This window comes from Excalfactoria chinensis, chromosome 3, assembly GCF_039878825.1.
Source record: "Excalfactoria chinensis isolate bCotChi1 chromosome 3, bCotChi1.hap2, whole genome shotgun sequence".
NCBI classification, from domain to species: Eukaryota; Metazoa; Chordata; class Aves; order Galliformes; family Phasianidae; genus Excalfactoria; species Excalfactoria chinensis.
Window position 1 is genome coordinate 61,065,669 of NC_092827.1, and position 24,281 is coordinate 61,089,949.

General features: G+C 41.1%; 1 protein-coding gene across 8 annotated transcripts in view; it reads right to left on the reverse strand.

The window, feature by feature from the left end:
• Positions 1–3,654: 3,654 nt before the first annotated feature.
• Positions 3,655–24,281, reverse strand: part of GRM1 (glutamate metabotropic receptor 1) — a 172,202-nt gene continuing 151,575 nt past the window's right edge. For 3 of the 8 annotated variants that reach the window (XM_072331553.1, XM_072331556.1, XM_072331555.1), the window contains one exon: positions 3,655–7,442. In XM_072331553.1, coding sequence (XP_072187654.1) covers positions 6,641–7,442 — 802 coding nt within the window. In that variant the 3' untranslated portion in view covers positions 3,655–6,640. Of the gene's footprint in view, positions 7,443–17,683; positions 17,769–18,699; positions 18,739–24,281 lie in introns of all 8 variants that reach the window. The other 5 variants (XM_072331559.1, XM_072331558.1, XM_072331560.1 and 2 more) reach the window with 5 other exon arrangements.

Below are 24,281 nucleotides of genomic sequence, written 5' to 3' on the forward strand. Positions count from 1 at the left end.
AATGGCAGTCAGTCACTCCTGCTCACATCCACTGCCTATGTTTAAGTGCCCATGGCACTCACAAAAATGAGGGCCCAGGGCCAGCTATGGGGCCTGTGACAGGATCACGCGCCTGGCTGCATGACACCCCCTGTCTCCCTTTTGCAAATATCCCTTTTGAAAATTTTACACAGATAAAAATAGACCTTGATATTCGCTAGAAAGTATGCTGCTTCTTCCCAGTGATTTGCAAACAGGTACTTGCCAAGTGTCTAGTGACTCATTTATTTGAGGGAAAAAAAAAACACCACAACAATGCAATCTGCAAAACCACACTTCCCACTCCCATGTAAGAACCATTTTCGACAGCCACTCAGACCCTGTGCATGACAGCTAGTACTAACTTTTTTGTTCTTCCCTACACAGTTACAAATACATCTCCGGGAACCCGGTTACCATTGCCTGTTGCTGTTGGTAGTCACTTAACACACAGTGGGCACAACTCACTAGCCTGGGTACAGAAATGTGGCTTACCAGTGAAGCTGTCAAAGGTGGGCTTAGACTGAGCTGATGGAAACTCCAATGCTCTGTCCTTGGCAGGAGGCTAGAGACTAAGCAAAAGCACGCTAAGCTGCTCTGTGCTCCGGGGCCAGGCTCCCATTTGCTCAGTGTAAAGCTATTTTAAATGGACACTGTTGGCAACATGTGAATATTATAACCATTTCATCTGATCCCCCTGCCTAACAGATGCCTAGCAATTCAACCCTGTGAATTCTTCACTGGTTTTGAAGTCTTAAAGGAAATTTGTTTAAATCCCCCAACCATCTGCTACAATGCTCAATTACCTTCAATTCAGATTTACTTATTTCTGACTGAAAGCTTCCAGACTTGTGTCTCCAAATCTTGGATTTCATTACACCATTTCTTAGGTTAGATTAAAAGAAACAAAATTTTGTTCCCTTGTTACCTGTCACATTATGTGCCCTTGGGGATGGGGCCATAGAACTTTGGAAGGGCTCTTCTCTTGGTTAGACTAAAGCATATTTAGAACTGATCTAGAAATCTAAAGGCTAATAAAGCAGCTTTGGCAGGTTGGAGCATCTGGCCTTCTACATATTTTCCTTCAGCACTTCCACCAACTGTTGTTTGCTCATATCTACTGGAGTCTGTTTACATAGATTCTAACCAATCTGCTCTTTCTGGTAATGTTCCTGTTGTTGTATATTTATGTGGAGATTTTTATTTATTTTTTTTTAATAAAGAAAAACATGTGAACTGTCATATTTATGTGGTCTTAAATGATTTCAACTGAAATGATCGTCATCCATGTGCTCAAAGCACAACAACATAAAAACTGAAACCCCGTTGAAAAAAAGACTTGCTGGTCTCGTTATGTCAGCCAGGCTGTTTGGAAAGCCATGAATAAAACAATTAGTACTAACCTCCTATGCAAATACTGCCATTTGAAAATGAACTCGTTTGCACAGCATATGTGTAGCTAGTTAGATAACAATTGCTATCATACAATCACAGAATTGGTTGAGTTGGAAGGGAACCTTAAAGGCCATCCAACTCCCCTGCATTGAACAGGGTCACCTACAGCTCAATCAGGTTGCTCAGATCTCTGTCCAGCCTCCCATTGAATATCTCCAAGATATTACCTCTCTGGGCAACCTGTTTCAGTGCTTCACCACTCTTACTGTAAACCCATTTTCCTTATAACCTAAGTCTCCCCTCTTTTAGTTTGAAATCATTTTCCTTTGTCCTATCACAACAGATCCTGCTAAAGAATCCATCTCATCTTTCTTGCAGCCCCCCTCTTGCAACTGAAATGATAAATCTCTGATGTCACCATCATGATTACTCCCACGTTCATAATACTGGATTAACTCTGAACGATGGTCTAATGATAGACTTAGCCTAACTCAGCATTCCTCTGTGCAAGTGAAAAAGGATCAGCCTCCTGATTTCAGACTCTATTTAAATACAGGTATATATTTAAAGAAATAAAAGAAAGTGAAACTAAAATTTCTGCCTCAATAAAGATGCTTATATTTGAAAGTATTGTATTCTAATATAGTAGTGAAGGTATATAACATTGTTCATTTTTCATAGACATGTCTACAGTGCTTTTTCTTACAGATACTACTCTGTTGCACAGTAAATGTACTGGGATCTTAGAAAATGCAAGGAACTGAAGGGCTGATTCCAATACTAGCTTTCTTTGTTAGATTTCTTAGGTAATCAGCACTGAATTAGGTTTTGATCTTTTTAGCATAGATGAGGTGAGATAAAAGCAAGATTAAGTACAAACCAGTGAGAACTAAGATGTACACATTCCCAATTAGACTAGCTTCCCTATTTCCTGAAGATGCATTGCAGGAAGTGTACCTTGCTGCTAGAAAGACCAAAGAGTGCGACTAGCCACAGATTCAGTGCAGCCAATTGATCTCTGCCTCAGGCTTCACCTTATAGGTGCTGCTGCATGCAGCCACCCATCAGCCTTCTCTTGCTTCAGCCTAGCACAAGCCTCTGCCACCTGACCATGCTCATCCGACAGTAGCAACAGTGCGTGAAGAACACATCAGGGGCTCATCCTGGGGCATGTGTCACCTACAGATCTGTGACAATACAGTTACACAGGAGCAGCCTCCCCACATGCTGCAGGTAAGTGCTTACACAGACAGAGAGTCATGATCAGATGCTATGGACTGGCTCCTGAAAACAGAAACTGGTTGCAAGGATAGTGCTGGCAGCAACCTGCACTGGAAGTTCTGGAGGAAAGCATTTCTGCTGTGGTAGTCTGAGGATATTCTGCTAATTGAGTCCACTTGATCAACAGAACCTTTATTAGGAAATAATTTGCCTAGAGCTAAATAAATAAAATAAACAAACACAAAAAGCAGAAAGCAACATCAGCAAGCAGAAGGACTGAACTTGTTAACACTTACCATCAAGTATGTCATTCTCCAGCAGAGTTGTATGGTGGACTGACTCCTCAGATGTGGGTTTCCACAGGGCCAGATCCAAACCAGGTAGATACTGCAAACACACCTATTTTCAGGCCTAAAGAGATAAAGAACTAGATTTTCTATGTTTAGAGTCACTTGGGTCTGAAAAAATCACAGCAGTGCCCCCATTAAAAGCATTTATACTCCCATTTATGCAGAGTCTTCATGTTGCAGTTCAGGAATCACCAAAAAGCCACAGAGTGCATGAGTTGCAGAGCAGGGGTCGAGAGTCTCAGTGCTTTGCTCTAAACAGCATCAGTAAAGGAGGGACAAGATGTCTGGGATAGGTCAAAGCCTATCATTTATATCTGTCATAAAAGGTGCATTTAAGTTTCTCCAATGGCAGCTGACACCTCTCAGAGTCAAGACACTGAGACTACTTCCAGCAAAGGGATGAGCTTTCCACATGTCCTTGGGAAGTAAAATTTCCTGTAACTTCCACTGAATGTCTTTGGCAACCTGTGAGCCCAAAGGCACACCATCCTGATATGGTTTTCTTTTTTATCAGGAGTCTGACTGGCTGTTTTTGTGTTCTAAACAAAAATCCTCCAACCCTCTACCATCTCGCCTACATGCAACAATCTATACAGTACCTACCTCCACCTACCATTAAATAAACATCCCACCATCAGTCTCATAGAATGCTGACAAGCTCTGGAACAACAGATGAGTAGACACAGCTGTTTTCTACTTTGGAAACAAAAATTAACCATCTTGACATTCTATCCTTAAATAATAAATAGAAAATATTTATTTTACAGCATTTTCAAGATCATTTTGACAAAAAGGCAGTTCTCATCAAGCATTTGACAGACAAAAGAAAGAACTTTTACAGGAAGCTTCATAGCTCATACAACTACATACACAATGTGAGTTCTTACTCCTTAGATATATTTATGTGTATGTTTCCAGTTTTAACAATTACAAACTAAAAGCTAATATACTGAATTTCAAGAAAACTCCTACTTGTTATATAAATTACATTACAGTAATAAACTCAGTGCTTAATATGTTCAAAATAGGTAGATATGAAAACATAATACCTTGCCACATAGTCGTCTCCCCATCTATACAAGCCTGTTATATGTTGTTTTTATTCTTTCATCATTTCTTCAAACATTGGCTTCCTATTACTAGCCCTGTGCTACCGACAAAAGACATTTTTGGAAAAAGCAAAAGAAAACTTATTTTAAGACTATAACAAGACAGAATTAATTGCCATTGCAGTGATCAGTAAGGAAAACATGGCATTTTCTCGTTGTCATGAGTAATCGGCATTATAAAAAGAAGAAAACAAAACATAAGCAACAACAAAAAATTCCCCCTAAATGCTCCAAGCAGACAAAAGTCAACCAACTGACCCTCAGGTGGCTTTAGTTCATTATAAAGTAGAAACATCAATCTATTGACAAAGACATAACTGTGCCTTTGGGTAAGGTCAGTTCATGCTTTCCATATCAGGAAGACAACAGCAAATGGCTGCTAGTCATACTGAAAGCAGCAAACAATGTGAAAAGAGGGTGAGGAAAAGAAGACTCCATCCCATTTTGAGCACCAGCCAAACCTCCCAATACCACTTTATTTCCACCAAAATAAAGAGCTTTGGATCTTAGGAGGAGAATTGATGACTGGCACCAGAACTTAAAATTCAAGTGAAAGAGGAAAAAGAAAAAAAGAAAAAAAAAAAAAAAAAAAGAAAAAAAAAAAGAAAAGAGAAGAAACATGAAGAATTCAGAAAAATTCTGATAGAATATTCACAAGCATGGTTATAAACATTCCTTTAAAATATCTTTGGAAATAAAGTTTAGAATTATGAGACAGATCCTCATCTAAATTCAAGAGCGCAAAGTTCATAGCAGCTAAAATCCTGTCCTGAATGTGTGTAACATTCACAGTTATTACTATCTGATTGATAAATATGTTCAAAACACAGCAACCAAAGCTAGACTTTGATCATGCCAGCCATTACGGAGCTGTGGATTAGGTCCATCTCTAGGAATTATATGAAGGGTAGAGGAAGAGGACTGAATGACAGAGTACAGCTGCCTACAATTGACCTTTAAGATAAAACATACTATTCTACAAAGAAGAAATGAAACTGTATGGAAAAAGCCCTAAAATGAACGTAACAAAAAGATTAAAAGAATGGTTTAGAATAGATGTAGGGAACTGATCTACATGTTAAGCACTCATGAACGTTCCTGCCTGAACGTGATTTTATTTTTAACTATCTGAAGCAACAAAAGTATGTCAAGTACATTTCCTGTCTTGGCTTTATAGACTTATACTGGTATGTGCAAGATTTCAAAAAACAGACTTTTTTTTCCATTAGTAACCAAACGCACAATGTAACAAGTTCTCAATGCACTGGTTATTAATACCATAGGTCTACATCGTAAAATATCTGCAAAATAAAGCACCCTATGATAATAGGAACTACTGTCTCAGCTCGTATTTCAAAAAACACGTATTAGCAGAGCATACAAACCTCCAAAGATCTATTGAATATTTGTAACAATGCAATATAAAATATGATTGAAACATAAAAATATTCATAGTATATTTATAAGACAATCTTCCAGTGGTAGTTATTGGACATTACATTTCACACGTACTCTTCACACGCATACAAAGACACAAACATACGCCCATTCTTGCTTCAAGACTGACTTTAAAACCCCCAATAAGGAACTGCCTTTCAGAGTAGTAGTTGTTGCTCTAAGTATACAGCTATATTCCAAAGCATTTGATTTCATAGTAACACAAAAGAATGATATAATCACATGGCAAGTGTGTTGTATTATGAAAAGTCAGTCAATAAATATTGTTCTGCTACAGTAAATGTTGTGTAACAGTTTAGCCAACATGGTTTGCAATCATATACAAAAGGGCAGTTTTCTCAAGCCTTTATCATATTACAAGTACTACAGCAAGAACCTCTCAAGTCTTGGTAATCTTCATCACTTTGTTCATAATTGGCCTTAAAAAACCCAGATCCCCCAAAAAGCAGCCTCATACAAATTTTTCCAACAAAAGTCATTAAGAGCCACGTGTTTTCACATTATCTCAGTTCCCCTCACCCAGCAGGTTACACATTTACACCTGCAGAAACAGGAAGAAATGATCTATGCATATATATCTTGTACACAGGCAGTTTTGCTTCTCCTCACCACACTGCCCCTTCCAGCTCCTGGACCTGCTGGCACAGCAGGCAGGCTGCAGTCACCATACATGCTAAGGACTTCTTCCAGGCTGCACTTCCCAGAGTCCTCTTCCAGCACTGCCAAGAGATGGTGTGACTAAGTGTATTTTCTTTTCCAGTGTGTTTATTCTTTTTTTTTCTTTTTTTCTTTTTTCTTTTTGCTATGGAAGTTGTCCATTGGGTTTGTGCTTTGATTTTCCTATCTTTTGCTCAAAGTACAATAATTTAAGAGATAGAGAATGTTAAGCCCTCAGAATGTTTTTTTTTTCTTTTTTTTTTTTTTTTTTTCCTTTGTTCTTTTAGTGCAGGATAAAGTTTTTGCTCTGTCTTGTACAACTCTGCTCTCCACTCCTTCTTCAGCACCCCTGGGGATACACCTCCCCAGGCCCTAACAGCAGGCAGCTGCTAAAGTCCTTCGAGCCACGTCTCCTGCAGCAGCATCCGTGCTCTATAGGGTGGACGAGCTCTGCTTATAATCCCTCAGGATGACAGAAGCATAGGTCATGTCTGGGGGCGTACAGAGTACTGACTCCGACACTGGAGAGCTGGGCACGGAGCTGCCCGAAGCCACTGAATCCCGGAAAGGGGATGGAGGTGTCAGTGCCGGCGAATCTTCCAGGGTGAGCTTGCTGGTCGCCGGCTCCTCCTCCTCCTCATCTGTGCTCTTCTCGTAGACATATCCCTGAATGAGCTTCAGCTTCTCGCTCTCCGCTTCCTCAGCTGGAGGAGACAGGGGCTCCCCACTGAAGTCATCTGCCTGGAGAGGCAGCAGGGGTGACTGCTGGGGAGGCCGCGCGCCGTTCCCCGAGCCACTGAAGTCAGGGATACCAGTGGCCAGCTTGTTGACCACCCCTTGCAGCTGCTCCATGAGAGAGCGGGGCTGCAGGGGCAGGTCCTTGGGGGATTGCTCGGGCAGGAAGAGACACGTCTCTTCTGCTGCAGCCTGCAAAGGCGGGGTGGTCGCCACCCGCCTGTGAACCACCATGGAGGGGCTGCTGGGCTGGTTGAGGCGGACGGGCTCTCTATCTTCTTCCTCCTCCACGTTGTACAGAGTCTTGCTGCTGATATCGGTAAAAGTCAGGCTCTTGCTTTGGCCGTGGTAGCTTTTAGTGAGGGGTTTGATCACAGCTGTCTGATTGCACCCTGTCTCCTGGTTCTTCACATGCACTGAGAGTCTGTGCCACATGTGCTCGCCCTTGGAAGCTTGTCTTCCACCTGGTTCAGACCATGACACAGACTTTCCATTAGAACTATGAATAAAATAAAGATGGGTTTATTTGCATTTACATTACACAGACACAGATAACATAACAAACAAGCCTATATAAATGATTTCTACACCTCATTAAAAAGCCTCTCTTCCCTTCCTCCCAGTTCTTTGTGACCTGTCCTAAATACTACAAAAGGAAACAACAGCATCTTTTAACAGTAGCAATTTTCAGAGAGGCAATTGGCACTGGCTTTATGCCCCACAGCCACCCTGCAAAGCCCAACCCACAGGAAGGGCAATAGGAAGGCTGGCTTTGAGGATTCTCGGCTATTTCACTTTTTATCAACGTTTGCTCACTACAACTTGCAGAGGGGACAAGAAAAAGAAAACTAACATCACAGGAAGAGCTTTAACTAAGCCTGTTTTACAGCTGATAGGAAATAATTCCAAACTGTTGGAAGAAAAATCACCTACAGCTTTGTTCTTCAACACTCAGGATAGCAAGAAGAAGCATTAACAGCCTATTCTTATAATTCCTCATACCCCTCACAGTTAGGGGCAAATTAGCAAGACAGAAATGATAGACACCCAGGGTGTCCATCAGGTCTTGGGCAGCAGCATGCCCTGCTCTTCCACCTGCCCAGCCCATCTGTAGGCTCCATCTCACCTTCCAGTGTCCAAACGAAGTCACCAAGCAGCACTCCCCACTGGCATACACTGCCACTGCAGGGATCTTTCACTGCACAGCCAGGGCAGACAGATCCAAGCTCTTCCCCGGTAGTCATTATTTACAAATCAGGATAAAATGTTGGGATTGAAAACAGTTGGTTTGTGTGGGTGGAGGAAAGAGCAACAATATGACCACGGTGAGTTGAGCCCTCTGACTTCTCATGTGGGCTGAATTCCAAGACCTGGGTGTAGAGCCAAAGAACCTGAGAATCAGGTTCACAGTGTAGGAATGATGGTGCCTTTACATTTCCTTGGGCCTTGCAGAGAGCAGCACTCAAAGCAGAGCAGCCTCATTAGCAGCTGGTGGGACAAGGAGCTGAGTGGTGTTTCAGTTGATCAAGCTATTACTTAATTGCAGGTCATGCAGTAGGGATCATTCAAAAATTATAATATGCATCACCTGGGTGGGAACCAAAGGCTAAGGAGAAATACCGAGATTCTTAGTAGGAAGCAGCCTTATCTCAGGGTTTCAACCCTCAGGGAGCAGAAATAAACAAAGGATTACATTTCAAGCCCCATGATTGCAGCACAGGTGGGAGGCAATCTGAGTGGGAGGCTGGCACTGCTGCCTGGTGGTGCTGCACACACCAGAGGAGATCGCTTCCCTTTCATACCACCTGCAATGTTGTTCTGAGTATTTTGCCTTTTCTTGTTGTGAATCCTGCTCTTCTGTTTCTCAGGCAGTAAATAATTACCAGTTAAATTTAGTAAAAGTATTATTGGCCAATCTTGTGGTAATTGGGAAAAACTGGGACAACGCAGATAAACGTTATACTGGCAAAAGGGAAAAGGAATGTATGTAATAACATGGCACTTCTTTTCCGAATGGCAAATAATGCTAGAGAAAAAAAAGAGCATTGAGGAGGAGCTCAACTGTGATGTTCAGCTCCAGCTCCAGACTCCGGACCTTGATTCACCATCTCAGTGGGGACTGGCTCGCAAGAGCAGACCAATCTAAAAAATTCATAACTCCGCCAAATGTGTAGTCAGTAGAACCTGGAGCTGCTCATGTTTAGAGCTTTGACCAGGGGGGAAAACAAAATAACCAAATTCCCAGCTGAAGAAAGTAACCTCCATATAGTGATTAACAGAAAGATAAGAATGTTTAGAAACACTTTAATTTTGATCAAAAAGAGCCTTGATATGACACTTTCTTGAAGTGTTATTGAGATAAGAAAATGAGTCTAACTATTGGGCGTGAACGAGTTTTAAAGTAATATGTTAACATAGCAAGATTTGCAAACTCTTCATACACAGAGAAGAAAATAAGTCAGGTGCTCAGATACTGTGCTTGGATACACTAATTTGCTCATGCTGTAGCTCACAAATACTTCAGAAGGTTTTTCTGAGAAAACTTGATGACTGTCTGTAGGCTCCTAAGCTAAGTCCACTTCTGCAATATTTACTTCTTCGCATCTAGCTCTGGTGCATCATCTCACTTCCAAATTCAACCTCACACCATCTGTTTAGTATCTATCTAACTTTGTTTCCAAGATTTTGTATTTTACATCAAAAGCAAGTGCTGTTATTTTAAGGAACTTGCTACCTCTATCTCCTCCTCCTCCTCCTATTCAGATGATTTTCTTCCCTCCCCCCCTCACTCAGATTCTGCTCTTGTTTCTTTTGTAGCACTCTCCATAACATACTTAATGGAGCCCAAGGCAACAGCTGTACTTGAATCAAACTGTGCTGGGACTACAATACCCACATATGAACAAACCACTTAATCAGGTTTCATCTGTTACCAGCTTTTTGTGCAAGGAGAGCTAGTGCTGTTGAAGTGCCTTGCCTCTGCCTGCTATGCCTCTGATAGCCCTGTGACAAACAGCTTTAGAGACACAGTGGCTCTCATTGGGGTTATTCAGGGGATTTCCACGGGGAAATCTCTTTTCAATTACTGTTCTCCTCAATCTCTCACTCCAGCTCTCTCTCTCTCAACTTGCTCTGCTTGTTGTGCCCTTGCACCATGAACCTGCCAATGAGTTTGAGACCATGTCACCACAGTGCCATGGAGATACATGGGCTTTGTCTTGCTGGGCAGCTGGCTGGTAGTTGCATTTAGATTGATGTGTTTGAGCAGAATTAACAATTAACCTGCAAGAAAAATGCTTGCTACCCTGAAATAAAGGCCAGTCAATTTGAATGATATTAACTGACATCTAGGAAAGATGTAAAGATAGGGCTGGAACTGCTCAGACCCAAACTGCGTAGTGGTTTGACAGAAATCAGTTCACCGATGTGAAGAGGTCATGGCAATCCTGACTGCATGGCCACCATTTGCTAAGTGATCATTACACCTTTTTTGAAAGAAGCCTTAGAGGCAAAAGGTAAAAAAATCAAAGGTTTTTTCCCCACTCATATAATGTGGGAAAGATTGCTTTTCCACACAAAGTCATGAGAGAGCACCAAGCTGAATCATGGTTATAGTATTGAAAATGTAGTATTCTGTGCCCAATCTGGAGCTGAAAAGAGGAGTCTTCTTGCTTTTACCAGTACAACAGTTATCTGTTTCATGTATGGCATGCATTTATTTACCTTTCCTAACATTATCTATCTATCATACAATTTACTATAGGATTTAGGCTTCACACTTAGTGCCTGTAGCAAACGCCTTGGAGTCTCAAGAGATCTTAAGGTGTGCAGTGTGACTACCCAGTGTACTACTCCAAGTATTATTCCTTCAAATCTTTACACCTAGTCTAGATGTCCAAATAGGTCATTGGGTCTCCTATTAACATATAAAATGGGCTTGATTTTTCTTTATAGGCAAAAACACACAAAATTCAGCTACTGTTTCTCAGTCTTCAATCACAGCTTTCTATGGATCTTCTGTAATTTAAAGGGCATAGGCACTAATACATTTGCTGTGTGAATTTTTATTAGATATATGATCTCTGTGAGCAATTCCATTGCTATTTTTCATTGGTAATTCAAACATTGTTTTTAATACATTCATCAACCTTTACAATGCTTTCTCCAGGTGACTCTGGAGTAGTTACTATTCAGAGCTTTTCAGCTGATGACAAGAAATAAGCCAGAATTTCTGACATTAATAGTTATTTGCAGAAAGTCTTTAAAAGAACTGATATGTCCAAATCTGAGGCAGTAATTCCTGCTCAGCAATTCCTCACTTGAGGACATGCCTACAGCTTCTTAGACAGCTGACTGTTTCCATTGCTGCCCCCCAAATCTTATACTTGCTTGTGAGTAGAACCGCTCCAGACTGGAGTTCCATCACAAGCAAAAAAAGAGTTCTGTTCCTGCCAGTGCCTGCGGAATCTGACTTTGTTGTCTTCCTTGATGCAGTGTCAAAACTGGGAATGTTCGCACAATAGGTGGTTCCTCCTCATATGGTAACACCCTGAAAATGTTTTACTTCAGCCATTGGTCAGATGAAATTTCTTCATATCCTAGAGACTGAATGTACATGAGGTGAAAGGCAATTGCCAACTGTGAGAGCCAGTGCTCTGAGGTAACCTAGCCAATGCAGCTCTTAGAACCTATCACTTCTCACCAGTGAAGCAACAGTCTGAAATCCAGAGTGTAGAGAATGATGTCCGTTCCAACCTATATGGCTGAATCTTTTGTCTTTTTTATTTTGAACTTTTTGTGCATTAAAAAAAAATATATCTGTAAATGACACCACGCAAAAGAGTTAAACTGAATAGTATTCCCAGGTTGCTTCAATGAATTTCAGTTCAGGAACACACTGAGAAATGGCTCCTCATCATATTAACTTAATGCTTGTCACTGCCAGCATGAAACAGCTGGGCATACAGTCAAGCAAAGTCCCTGAGAACAAAAAGAAAGGGAGTTTTTTTGACCTGTTAGACTTAATTCCCCTCCTTCCTTTTGGGATGCTGGAGTTGCATAGGTTATTATCTTCAAAGGGCAAGTATGTAAGATTAATTTTTTTTTTAAAGCAACAGCAGCACTCAACCAGCAGAAGCAGTTACAGAAGAAATGATATGTTCACTTGATTTCGCTAACAGACTGAAACTTTGTCCAAACCTAACCTTCTTGTAATCACTACAGTAACTGTTTGTAAAGCCACAGATAGAAGGCACTGGGATAACCTAGTGGTAACTTCTATTAAACTGAAATTTACAGAAGGGACATGAAACACAATGTAACAAAAATCCAATAGATTTTATCAACAGGAATTAGGTTCTGACCAAAGTTTAAAATATTTGATCAGCAACCAGATGAGGTGTCAGGTACTGCCTAGTCAACAAATGATGTTTTACCCTTCACGCGTCATGGCACTATTACCCCTGAAAACGTGCTGTAGAAATCAGCACGAGCAGGTTTGTCCCCACACACTTCTACAGAGATAGTTAACCTGTGGAAGCAGAGAAAGAGAACAAAAAAGAAAAGAAAAAAAAGAAAGCTCCCTCCAAAGGCTGTGCATGGGACAAAGCCTTTCTCAGCCCAAATAGGAGATGTGAATGCCCTCCAAAGCAGGGGAGTTCCTACTGCGCCTACAAAAAAGCAGTTAGCCATCAACTAGCTTTCCTCAGCTCTGCAGCAACATAAGCAGCAGGAATAAACCCAATCAGAACTCTGCCCTGCTGCAGCCTTACCACTCCCATGACTCAAACATATTAGTCCAGAATTGAAGATTAGTACCTCCACTGCAGCACACTGTAGGTGTTTTGCATCCATTTCCAAGGTCTCTTCCATCATAGTATCCATGAACTTCAATACAGCCTCAGTAGCATGTAATTTGGTTAACAAGGGGAACTGGTTTTCCTCCAGGTTAGTGATCATCCCCTGTACTAAGGGAATCATCTCCTCTGAGCTTTTTAGCAAGCAGAAGCAGGCAACCCCACCATTCACTGTCAGACCTTGGCACATTGATTAACACGTTCCTGCAAGCCTGATCTTTCTAGCACAGCTTCCAGGGCCTCATCTCTTTCCCTAACCCAGGTTTAACTTTTTTCTGTCTCACCCAAGAGCAAGAGAATCATCACCCACCGCACTCTCAGTCTGATGTATGCTCAGGTTTCTTACCAGACAAACATCACTTTATATCACCTAGAGGGAGGGGGCCGGCTGTTTAGAAAACAAAATCTCAAACCAATTTCAGCTGTACTCTATTTACAATGTAATTTCCACATCAGTGATAAGAGAGATTACATCACTGATAAGATCAGTGAAGAGGATCTTGCAGTAGTTCTCATAGTCTGACTCCAACTCTTTTTGTAGTGCTGTGTAATTAGAGCAAAGTTTAACCTCCCACTGGTATTTCTGGAAATGTAAATGACTGAACTAACTTTCCTTTGCCTCTCCCCTCGTTTTTTTGTTGGTTTTTATTAGGGCAAAATAAATTGCTTGCCTTGTACGTGGGACAAAATGTTCCATGTTAATTAGAGAGCTACTTTAAACGTGTTATGGAAACAGCACACAGAAAGCAGGAATACAGAAAATGCAGGAGAAAATAATGCTGTCAGAGGCAGAGCCTGCTGAAGCCTGAGGTTGTGGGGAGGGGGGGCAAAAGCCCAGGGCCTCATTTCTAATTCCCTGCCTTTCCACTGCCTTGTATCAAGTAAACCTTACCTTGTTACTCCTTCCTTACTTACTCTGCTGCGAAAGTTAAATGTTTCTTTAATCAGACTCACACACGGGCTTTCTAATATACACAACCCTATTGACAAATTTGGTTTGTTTGTTTGTTTGTTTGTTTGTTTACTTTTGACTTTCCTTCTCTCTTTTTAAATTTCAGTGGTAATACTGTAGAGCTAGAAGTTGTGTTTGGCCTGAGCATGCTCTGATGTGATCCATGATCCTACCCACAGGATCCTGGGTTGGGTCAGAAAACTTTTGGTTCACCAAGCTGTGGGGTTTTTTTGTCATATCAAAATGACTTAAAATAAATTAGTGCAAATAATTTGAAGAAATATATTTGCAGAGCTCTGTTAGCTTCGGCAATATGAGGGTGACCCCAAATTGTAAAGGAGAGTTGCAGGTCACAAACTGCTTATTAAGTATTTTCAATAGAATAACGAATAGGTACTGCAGCGTTGCTTGGAAAAAAGAACTTATTCTAATAGATAATGCAAAACTCAGGATAATGAACAGTTTGTCCCAAGTCACAGACAAATTATTGCAGCATTTAAGAAATGAAGATGAAAAACCTGCAAATCAAAGTGTAATTAAAAGGTGCTCTTAAAAGTAAAATAATAATATAATATGTTTATTTTTGTGTTATTTAAAAGTTAAAACAAACAAACAAAAAACCACCAGTAAATATTCTAAGTAAACACATCCTTCTGGTTCCTATTATGATTTTTTAAAGGATTTCAAAGTTAGAGCACAGGAAGTGCATGGTGTCATACTTCACTGGTATCAGTGAAGTACATCTGTGTTATCTGAAGATGTGCCTCATGCTGCACGTTTGAAGATAAATTCACAGCAGTGCACTCATTGACAATACCTGAAGTGAAACATTTTTTCAGACGAATGGTGTTTTCCTTGGAAAGGAACACAGCTAATACAGCTTGAAAACTGGCAATTACCATGTATTGTGCAAAAGAACCTGGAAAGCTTAGGAACATACAAAGAAAATGACTGAATTAAGTTATTGTATGATAAGTTTATGTGAACGTAACTAAGACCAAGTAGTCTGTAGGACTGGCAGGCTGTGATGATCAACACCCTTCAAAAATATTCCTTCAAAAGAATCACTGCAGAAAGAAATCTAGAACTGCTGTTGAATAAGAAATTAATGGGCTTAGAGCATAATAACCAATGAATTTTGTGTTCCCCACTCAAAAGTATTCACGCTACAGAGATTCCTTTTGGAATTTATAGGAAATAACTTCTCTTTAAATGCAGGTTAATTTTAATTAAGATGGTGGTAGGTTTGTCCTTGCTTTCTGTAATCTTTCCGTGGTTCTGTAGGAACCACATTTTTAATGAAGAAGATACTGATTAACTTAGTGCTATATAGAGAATAGCAACAAAAACAAAACTAAACAAAAAACCATAAGGAATGAAGCAGAGCATCCGAGGGAAAGCTGAAAGAGCTGAATACACTCAGTTTGGTGCAACAAGCCAGTATCAGATTTTAAATATCTGAAAAGGAATTAACACAGGGGATAGAAGATACTTCACATAATATTTATGTGCAAAGTGAAAACCTTAAGCTCTGTATGGCAAAAAGTGAGTGGCTCTTGCAGTTTTATAGCAGTAGCAGTCAATGTGGTCTTTCTCTCACTATCACTCTAAGAATACTCTGATATAAATTCCCAGCTGTTTAAATAGTGTTCAAAGAGCCATCAGACTTGCTTTAACATGCTGCTAGTGGTAGGGCAGCATTTTGAATGCAACCTTAACCAAGTTGCCACAGGAAGCTTAGTCTTGAGGCACCCCATTTGTGATGTAGAGCACTAATATGCTGTAGGAGATGAACCAGCATGTCAGGGCTGTGGGTTTTCTGGGTGTATCTGAAAGTTTCCATGGCAATAACTGCAGCTTCAGAAGAAAAGAGCCCTGGAACTCAAAGCTAAGCTTCCTGAAATTTTATTGTGGTGATCAGTTGTTGTTATTCTGTATTTTCATGGCTCTGCATTTCTGGATATCCACAAGACCATATGGAGAATAGAGATTGATGTTAACACAATAATCCTAAGTACTGAGTGCACTGAAAAAGTGAGTTTCAGGTCCCTACACCTGTCTGCCTGAAACTGGAAGGCAACACCCTTGCTCATTTCTAGCACACTGGGGCAGCAAAGCATAGGGCTTCCACAGAAAACCCTGACTGATGAGCTCCAGACTTGCTGACTGAGGCCCAGCCATTATGTCAGTTGGCAGTGATGGACAGCTGGTGCCATGCCAGTTAGGTAGCTGATTAGGTCAGCCGAGCTGCCTGGTGATGGAGAACTCAGGCATCCCTGGTGGAAGATGCACCCTTCACCACCACAGTACAGTGCTGCCAGACCTCTGAATGCATCCTCTGGCTGGAGGGAGGGGAAAGCCCTAGGGGCAGCAGAAGGGAAAGAAGACAAAACAAGCTCCATGTTTAGCAGGTTTGAAAAGGTCACTTTTTAAAGCCTTACTTGTCTGTATAGCTACCACAAGTGTTTGAAGTCCCATTGAATGCTTGGAGTTGCACCAGAAGTGTTTCTCAGGACATCATGTGGATGAGGATTTTTTTTTTTTTTCTGGGTTGAAAAAAAAAGAAATCCCAAGCATTGCCATGCAAACAGCAGGACCTTCAACCTTCCCCATGCTCAGGAATTTTCTTTGTTGTATCCACTCATTTTGAATACAACTTGTTGCATTCATCTTTCTTTGCTTCCTAATGGTTTGATGCAGATTTCATCACCTATTTCTCCAGACAGACAACTGGTAATCTGTGCCCTGAAAATCTGCACCACTTGCTCCACGTCAGAAAATGGCAGCTTCTATCCAACAACAGAATTCTTGTACTGCTCCTTACACTTCTTTTAGAGAGGCAAACTTAGCTGCTACACCAAGTATGTTGTGCAATGCAAATATTTCTTCTGATCTGTGAACCAGAGGGGCAGATTTGACTTGATTGACATAATTGCAACCTGCCCACAAGTAATGTAGCCTGTCAAAGGTAGATATGGGGCTACAGTGTTCTGTGGCTGACTAGGTGAGCTCTAAATGCTGGGTATGTGTCTCAGGAGCAGACTTGCACCTCAACACTGCACAATCTTCCCTGGGGCAGGGAGCAGGACTGCTTCACATCTGCAGTTTATCAGATGGAAAGGATCATAAATCTGTCCTGGAAAATATGGGGTGAGGCCTTCCTGTTTCTGCAACAGCTAGCATGTTATCTTCACTGGATTTGTGTTTGCTTGAGAGAGGGCAGCATTTGCACTTCCATTTTGGATTGGCTACACTTTGCTACTGTTCATTCAATGGAGAATATTCAGAATCTGAACATCTTTCAATATCTGTAACAGCAAAAAATCGTCTGCTTTTCTTTAGAGATATGTTAGAACAACTCTTTGTTCCTAGGTCAAATTCTGCAGCTTTTATTTACACGTGCCTGCACATCATTTCCCTGCTCTCTGATGCCACCAAACCAGTGTTTTCTGTGTTCCTTCTGCTGGCTCTGCAGCTGCAGCTCACTAACCAACCCGGTTAGCAAGAGCTATGCACAGCAAAGGTGTCTTGCCATGAGACAGCCACTAGATTGTTGTTTAAAGCATGCAAGGTAATGTCATCTCCATGCATAACCGCAAAGAAAATAAGATGGCTAAATGGAAAAAAAGAATATAAAATTAGTACAAAAAAAAAAAAAAAGAAAAGAAAGAAAGAAAGAAAAGATATAAAGATGCAAAGTTGTAGGCATTTACAAATAAAAGTGACTTAAAAAGAGTAAAAGCTGCAAAAAAGTTGTTGTCTCTTCATCACATCTGGAAATCAGACTAAAGGCATTGTTTGAAACAGGGGACATAAGCAAATTTCCCATCTTTGTTGGCATGCACCACATCTGTCCCATCATTAAACATGATAAACCAATGAGAAAGAGAAAGCAAGGGGTAAAACCACTCTTTTTCATGCAGCTTCTCTTACACATTCATTGCAGTGTGGGATTTTTCAAAGCTGCACATGTGCCGACGGACACTGGCTGGTGGGCGAGAACTCTGGCTGCCTCTTCCTGAAGATTGAAAAGAAAAAGACACCCAGTGAGTGGTTATACACATGCGCACACATGGTGGTTATACCACTCAATAGGGTGCCTGTCCCTGCCCTACATCTAAGGTTCATTGTGGTCTTTCCTATATTTTCTCCTCTCATTCCTTGGGCTGGTCATCTCAGCCTCCATCTGCGTTAATCCCTGGCTCCAGCACGGTGTTGTGTAAAGCGGGTCCTCATGGCGTTTGTCCCCATGGTTTTTGCTGAGCACTGTTGTGTTTTACAAGCCAGATGACAAGGACACTCAGCTTCTGTTCTTTTTTTTTCTCCATGTCTCTTATTTCCACAGCCTGCTTTGCTGAATGTTTCCTTTGTCAATATATAGCTTTCGTTTTATGGGATTTCATTGTATGTGATTCATTTTTCTCACTGACACGTTGGTATTTTTGAAGTGGACACAAAACAAAGTGTCCTAGCTACTCTATCTACAATGGTAGTTCCAAAAAGGATTGCAGACTGCAGCTTTGGACATGAATGTAAGACTTTCTACTTTCTACTACATCTTCTCCTCTCCCTTGCCCTGTAAAATGGATGCAAGCTCTCATTTATCTTCCTAAGCATCAATAAATATATATATGTACACATGCGTGTGCTTTGACAAAAGTGTAAGGTATTTTTGCACATGGAATGTATCAATGAATTTCTGCAAAAAAATAAAAGTTGTCATTTTATTGCAAATAAAATGCAAATAAAATTCACCATTTTTCCCCATCAAACAAACAATTATCGTGCATGCTTGCCAGACTTCTGTTTACCTTAAACAGCATATTCATGGATGGTATGTGCACGCACTACATACTCAATACAGCTGCTAATGAGCCAAAAAAGCCATTCTTCTCACCACATACTAAAGCACAGGAGCACAGCATGATATACACAGAATACATGCATACCCATTTTGGAGAGGTAGATGCCTTGAGATGACTTCTGAACTATTATGAATAAAACAAAAATAAGACATACTGCTGAGCAATTCTGTAAACTTCTGGAATAATTACATTCCTTACCAGGAATAATGATCTCTCTGAGATTTGACAATGTAAAATTTGGAACTTAGCTACTGTGCTCTCTCCTGCACCCTTATTGAAGTTACAGAGATTATTAAGCTTCTTATTAAATCCCGCATTTCTACAGACCTTTTCTTCACCTACTGTCAAAACGAGAGTTTTCTACTGTCTGTGCTTCCTTTGTAAAAAGTCACAAATTAGTAGTTTATTCAGACATGGGAGCTAATTTGACAAGACATGTACTACCATGCAGTTGATTTTATAAGAGGAAAATATATATCTGAACGTATTCCACACACACACAAATGCTGTAGAGGGCACACAACCACAGACAGCCTTGCTCAGGGACCCTGGAACAGGTGGGAAAGTGCTCTGAACCTGGCTCTTTGTGAGACAAATGCATATTACCTCAGCTAGTAACATATCCTGTTGCTTCTGGCTTTCTTAGCTGCATCCCTTGTTTCCCACCCCATACTTGTTTTTATGCAGACATTTCCCCAGAGTGAGTCCACAGCATTTTGGTCTGTATGGGCATTTCTAGGTCTTGCTATGAAATCCTCATATGTGAAAGGAAGAAAGAAGTCTGCTTCCTTAGTCCAAAATACCTCCTAACCTTTAAAATGCAGTGAACTCTTTCCTTTCTGCGGCTGCAGATGTGCTCCTCAGTCAAAATAAAAAACAGATTACATGTATAATAGCATGCAAGCCCCTAAATGTCTCAACCAGATTTGCATTCTGCTGGGGCTGCTTTTGAAAGTGCTGCCATGCTCCATTAAAGCAGTGTTTTGCCCTTTGTTTGGGGTCAAGGGGGATCCTCATATCATGATATAAAGTATATATATAATACAGATGGCAGCTCTAAATCTCAAGATTCACACTTCAGTAGAATTTGGAATCATAGTGAAATTTGGATTTATAGTGTTGTGGGAAATGTAGTGCATGTGTTAATTATAATTCAGTGAATTATTCTGCAATTATAAATCCTTGTCAGCTGCATAAGTAATAAATGCTTTGTTAGGATTCAATTTGAAGCACCCTCATAGGCTTGCTTTGCCTGTCTAGTAGTGTGTAGCAATACTCTATTTTTTTTCATTCTATTTCTAAATATTATAATGCTTTCTCCTTTCTTCCTCTATGTTTTGTAGGCAGCAATGGCATTTCACACACATTTATGCCATTACCAAAAATTAGTTAGCCTGCCTATCTTCAAAAAATGATGGTGAAAGGGCCTTTGGGGATCCATCTTCCAAACAATAAGTTTAATGCCTGATGAGCCAATGGCACTTATTGACAGCCTGAGCCCAGAGACAGGATGGATCTTCTGTGTGTTTGAATGAGGAGTTGCCATACCATAATCAAAAAGTCTGAATGGCTTTCTGATGAAGTCCTGGGTGCAGTAACAGGGAGCCTGTCAGAGGAAGCAGGGTGGCAGTGCAGGGGCTTCCTGAAGGAAGAGGATTCATTGCTTTATTTTCTGTTCTTTGAAGCAGATAAATATTTCTAGCAAGTTGATAAGAAATCAGGCTATGTAACAGAGCTGCTGAAATCTGCAGTGAAGAAAGTAAAGGATGTGAGAGAAGAGTCACTCTTGCTACTATTTTTTCTCTAAAGCGTAAATGAATCACACAGTGAAGTGAACAGCTGTGTCAGGATTGTAGGAAAGTGTAAATTGCTCCCTGTAACATTTTCTACCTGAATAGCTACGAAAAATTCACCTTCTGCCCCGGAATTACTCTCTCTGTCCATTCAGACTCATTGAACGGACTCAAATTGATGAATATGTCTGGCATCGAAGATGATATAAATGCAGGATTGTGTAATACCTACTGTCTGAAGCCACAGCCAGAGATCTTCCATGCTAGATGTTGCCTGAGCAGTAAGAAAGGCTTATATATTTTCCATAGTCAAAAACAAAGGAAAGCACACCCTCGGGTTTTATGCAATCTAATATGAAAATAGTGAGCATCAATTACATTAGGAAGATAGCAAGGGAAGGGGACATAAGAGAAATGACAAGGGCAACATACTGATACATTTCTTAGTTTTTAATAATGTATGTACAACCCCTAGCCTCACTGCAGGGAGGGAAAATCCCTGTGCCACCTGTCCTGTGGCAGATTAGTGAAGTTCCTGCTCCAGCATTCGGACTGTCTGCCCTCCTCAACCCCAGAAGCAGCTCAGTTACAGCACAAACCTTCCAGCCTGCTGTTTCCTTCCTTGACCCTCTGGCAGCCTACAGGGTGACTGGGAAAGTAAAAGTACTCTGTACATTAAATTGGATCAGTAATTGCTCAACAGAACACACATCCCAAATTCTCTTCTCTCTAAATCCAGCTTCTTTCTCAGTAGGAGCATGTTCAACTTCTGATGTTTGTGTCCTTGAGAGCTCAGGTCTTACGTATGGTTGTCATGGCTTGATCAAAAGATATCATTTAAAAAAAATAAAAATGCAAGCCTGTGTCCTTCTCTTCCTAAAAGAGGACTTGAATTTCAATGCCTTTTGTAGGAGGCATGATCTGACAGAAAAGTTCTGCAATATATGTCATTAAGGCAATAGATGAAGTCAGGAAGATAGACAGGTTTTCAGTACAAATTAATTTTTGAAACAGAAGGTTAGAAATAATTGCTCTGAGCTTTAACTTAATTATCCTAATCAATTGGTCAGTGGCAGTTTTTGGAAAGAAATCATTAATTGCTGTGGAGCAGAGAGAGCTGTAAGTAGAAGGGAGCTCATAGGGTCATTTGCCCTTGCCAGGCACAGTGAGACATGCAGGTAATTATTACCCACAGAGGACTGTGGGGTGGGAGGGATCCTTTAGTGTGCTTTTTCTGAAGTGTGGGCATCTGCTGAAGAGGGCGGAAGGGTCACTGGGCAGTCCCAGCAGGATGCTCAGAGCAACTCAATAGAGTTGCACAGCAGAGATGCAGCTAAGGCTGCCCCTGGTATCACTGCAGGCCAGCACAAGCCAGCTGTGTGCCTGGAAGGACATCCAGCTCCACCTGCCCCTCTGCGCCAGCACAGCCCTGGGTCGATTGCTCAATGAACTGGCAGAGCATGATGGGGACAAATAATATGGATCACAACTGAGCCTAAAAAAGCAGGAGGAAAGATCAGTTCCCTGCTACAGTTCACAGCAGCCAGACACTCCTTCCTGTGTAAGTGAAAGGGTGATGTGGCATAAAGAAGGCTTTGGATATCATTTCTGGCTTAGAATAGCTTAAAGCATTTGTGGATTTACAGGCTATGATAGCCCAAATAGCCACATGTAAATCTCTTGGCTGTCCAGGACAGCAGCAGGAAGCATTTCTGAGGTAAGATATAAACCTAAAAGCTGAGCTTTGTGTATATATGAGATCTTGGAGAACATGAGAAAGTAAAGGAAGACTGCTTGCTGCCTGGGGATTGCTGATATCCCTGGGACCACACTTCACATTCACTTGAACCCCTGTTGCACACCTGTGAGCCCAGCCTGTGCCCGTACAAACCCCTGAGAACCTTGCAGATCTGCTGGCCTGTCCCTGTTCTCCCACAGCTTCAACCTGCTTCTGGGGCGCAGAGCTGGGGGCACTTCCTACTTGCTTGACCTGCTCATCAGGCTTCTCCTGAACATCCCTTGTCAGATTAATTTAGGGGGTAGGGACTGTGAAGACACTGGGATTTGTTCTGTTTTTGTTTTGTTGGTGATTGTATTGGTTGATTTGGGGATATTTTGCTATTTAGCTTCTGGTTAGTTGGCTGGCTTGGGGTGTTGAAGACACAGACGCTAATGGGGAGTAAGTTCCATTTTTTGAGTAGCCCTTAATCTGGGAATATAAGACTTGTAAGCCAGCCCAAAATGCCTGGACCAAACCATCTGAAATGATCTAGCTTGTGCAATAGAAAGAAATGGCCAAAAGAGAACTTGAAAAGGACATAGTCTGCAGAAGTGGAATGAAAGCATAACCAGAGCGTGAAGCAAGAAAGCATCAAAAGCAGAAATTCCAGGCTATAACACACTGTGAATAAGGAAAGATTTACAGTTTGCAAATGCTCTGCTAGGTCCAAAGGAGAGGGATGTCCCAGCTGGAAGGCAGCTCACGGATGGGCACTTACACTGAGCCTGTGATTCTCTGGGGAAACCTGGGACTAATCAGAGTGAAACTGCAAACAGCAGCAAGCCATCAACTAGCAAAAAGCTGCCAGAATCAGATTGGGGGCACTTGTTTTGCTAGAGGTTAAGATCAGCTTTGACATCTCCAGCTGTGGTGCTGCAACAGAGCTGAGCTAATCTAACGGCTTGCTGCTGAAAGGGACAACTCACACCCTGTTTCCCAAACTAGGGACAGCCTCCCTGGTGCTGACATCAGTGTTTATCTGACCTCGATGAGACTGAGCTGAAGGACAAACCACCAGACAATGATTTGGTGTTGTTTTTATTTTTTTCCTTCAGTAAGGTTAATTTTGTAAGCTGGAAGAAAAACACATCCTGCACATCACAAAGGAAGAGCTGCAGAACAGAGAAGGGGAAACAGCTTAAGAAAAGATAGCTGAAGCAATAAGCTAGAGATGGTAAATTGTTTTTAATGCAGTTATAAGGATCCTGGAGCTTTTAGTTTTCAAGTGGGCTTTAAAGTGACAAATAGTGTGATTACTTCTAGCCTGCACAATTGTTTGCTGCTTATAGTGATAATGTCTTTTAACCTATGCTTGTCAGGTGTGGGAAGCTGAATACCAGAGAACATATATGCTTTGAAGAATTAGCTGACTTGCTATTTTGGAATTAAATGCCCTTTAACAACTCCAGCATGGAGACAGAATATTCTATTGATACAGTTTACTTTGCTTTCCTTTTCAGCCCACATTTAATGTTTCTTAGAGCCCTGTGGGAAGCTAAGGGGACATAAACCACATTGTTGGACACAATTATTAGTAATGCTTTGACAGTGAATGTCTGTTCTGTGGAATTCCAGAGCTGGGACTGGAAATCCCCAGCAAATATCTGGTAATGCTAATTTTGCCCATTTGGAGTTCTGATGATGCTGATCTAATAACAGGGAGAACATAAAAGAACGTGATCAGATCTCTGCTCTGAATGTGAACGGTACTTAGTGCACTTGGGGCAGATGGAAAACTGTATCAGGAGATGGGCGAAAAACACATACAAACCTACTGGCTAAAAAAATAACAAAGTCAAGCAGGAAGCAAAGATAGAGATTTTGAAATTCCTCCTTATTCTGTTTCCAAACTCTCAAAACACCAGACAAAAACAGAACAACTTTCTGTTCTCTTCAGAGAAAACAGCAGTGGTGTAGGCATTTAGCAAAGAATACATCCAGATTTTGGAACAGTGCAGCAGGAGTCAGCCTCGGCTTTGCCATACACCATAACAAGTACCAGGCTCTGCATCTCCATCTGTGTTTCATGAACATAAGGAACGTAAACATTTTGGATGGCATTAAACGTTGAAGGAGGTCATACAGACATTTGT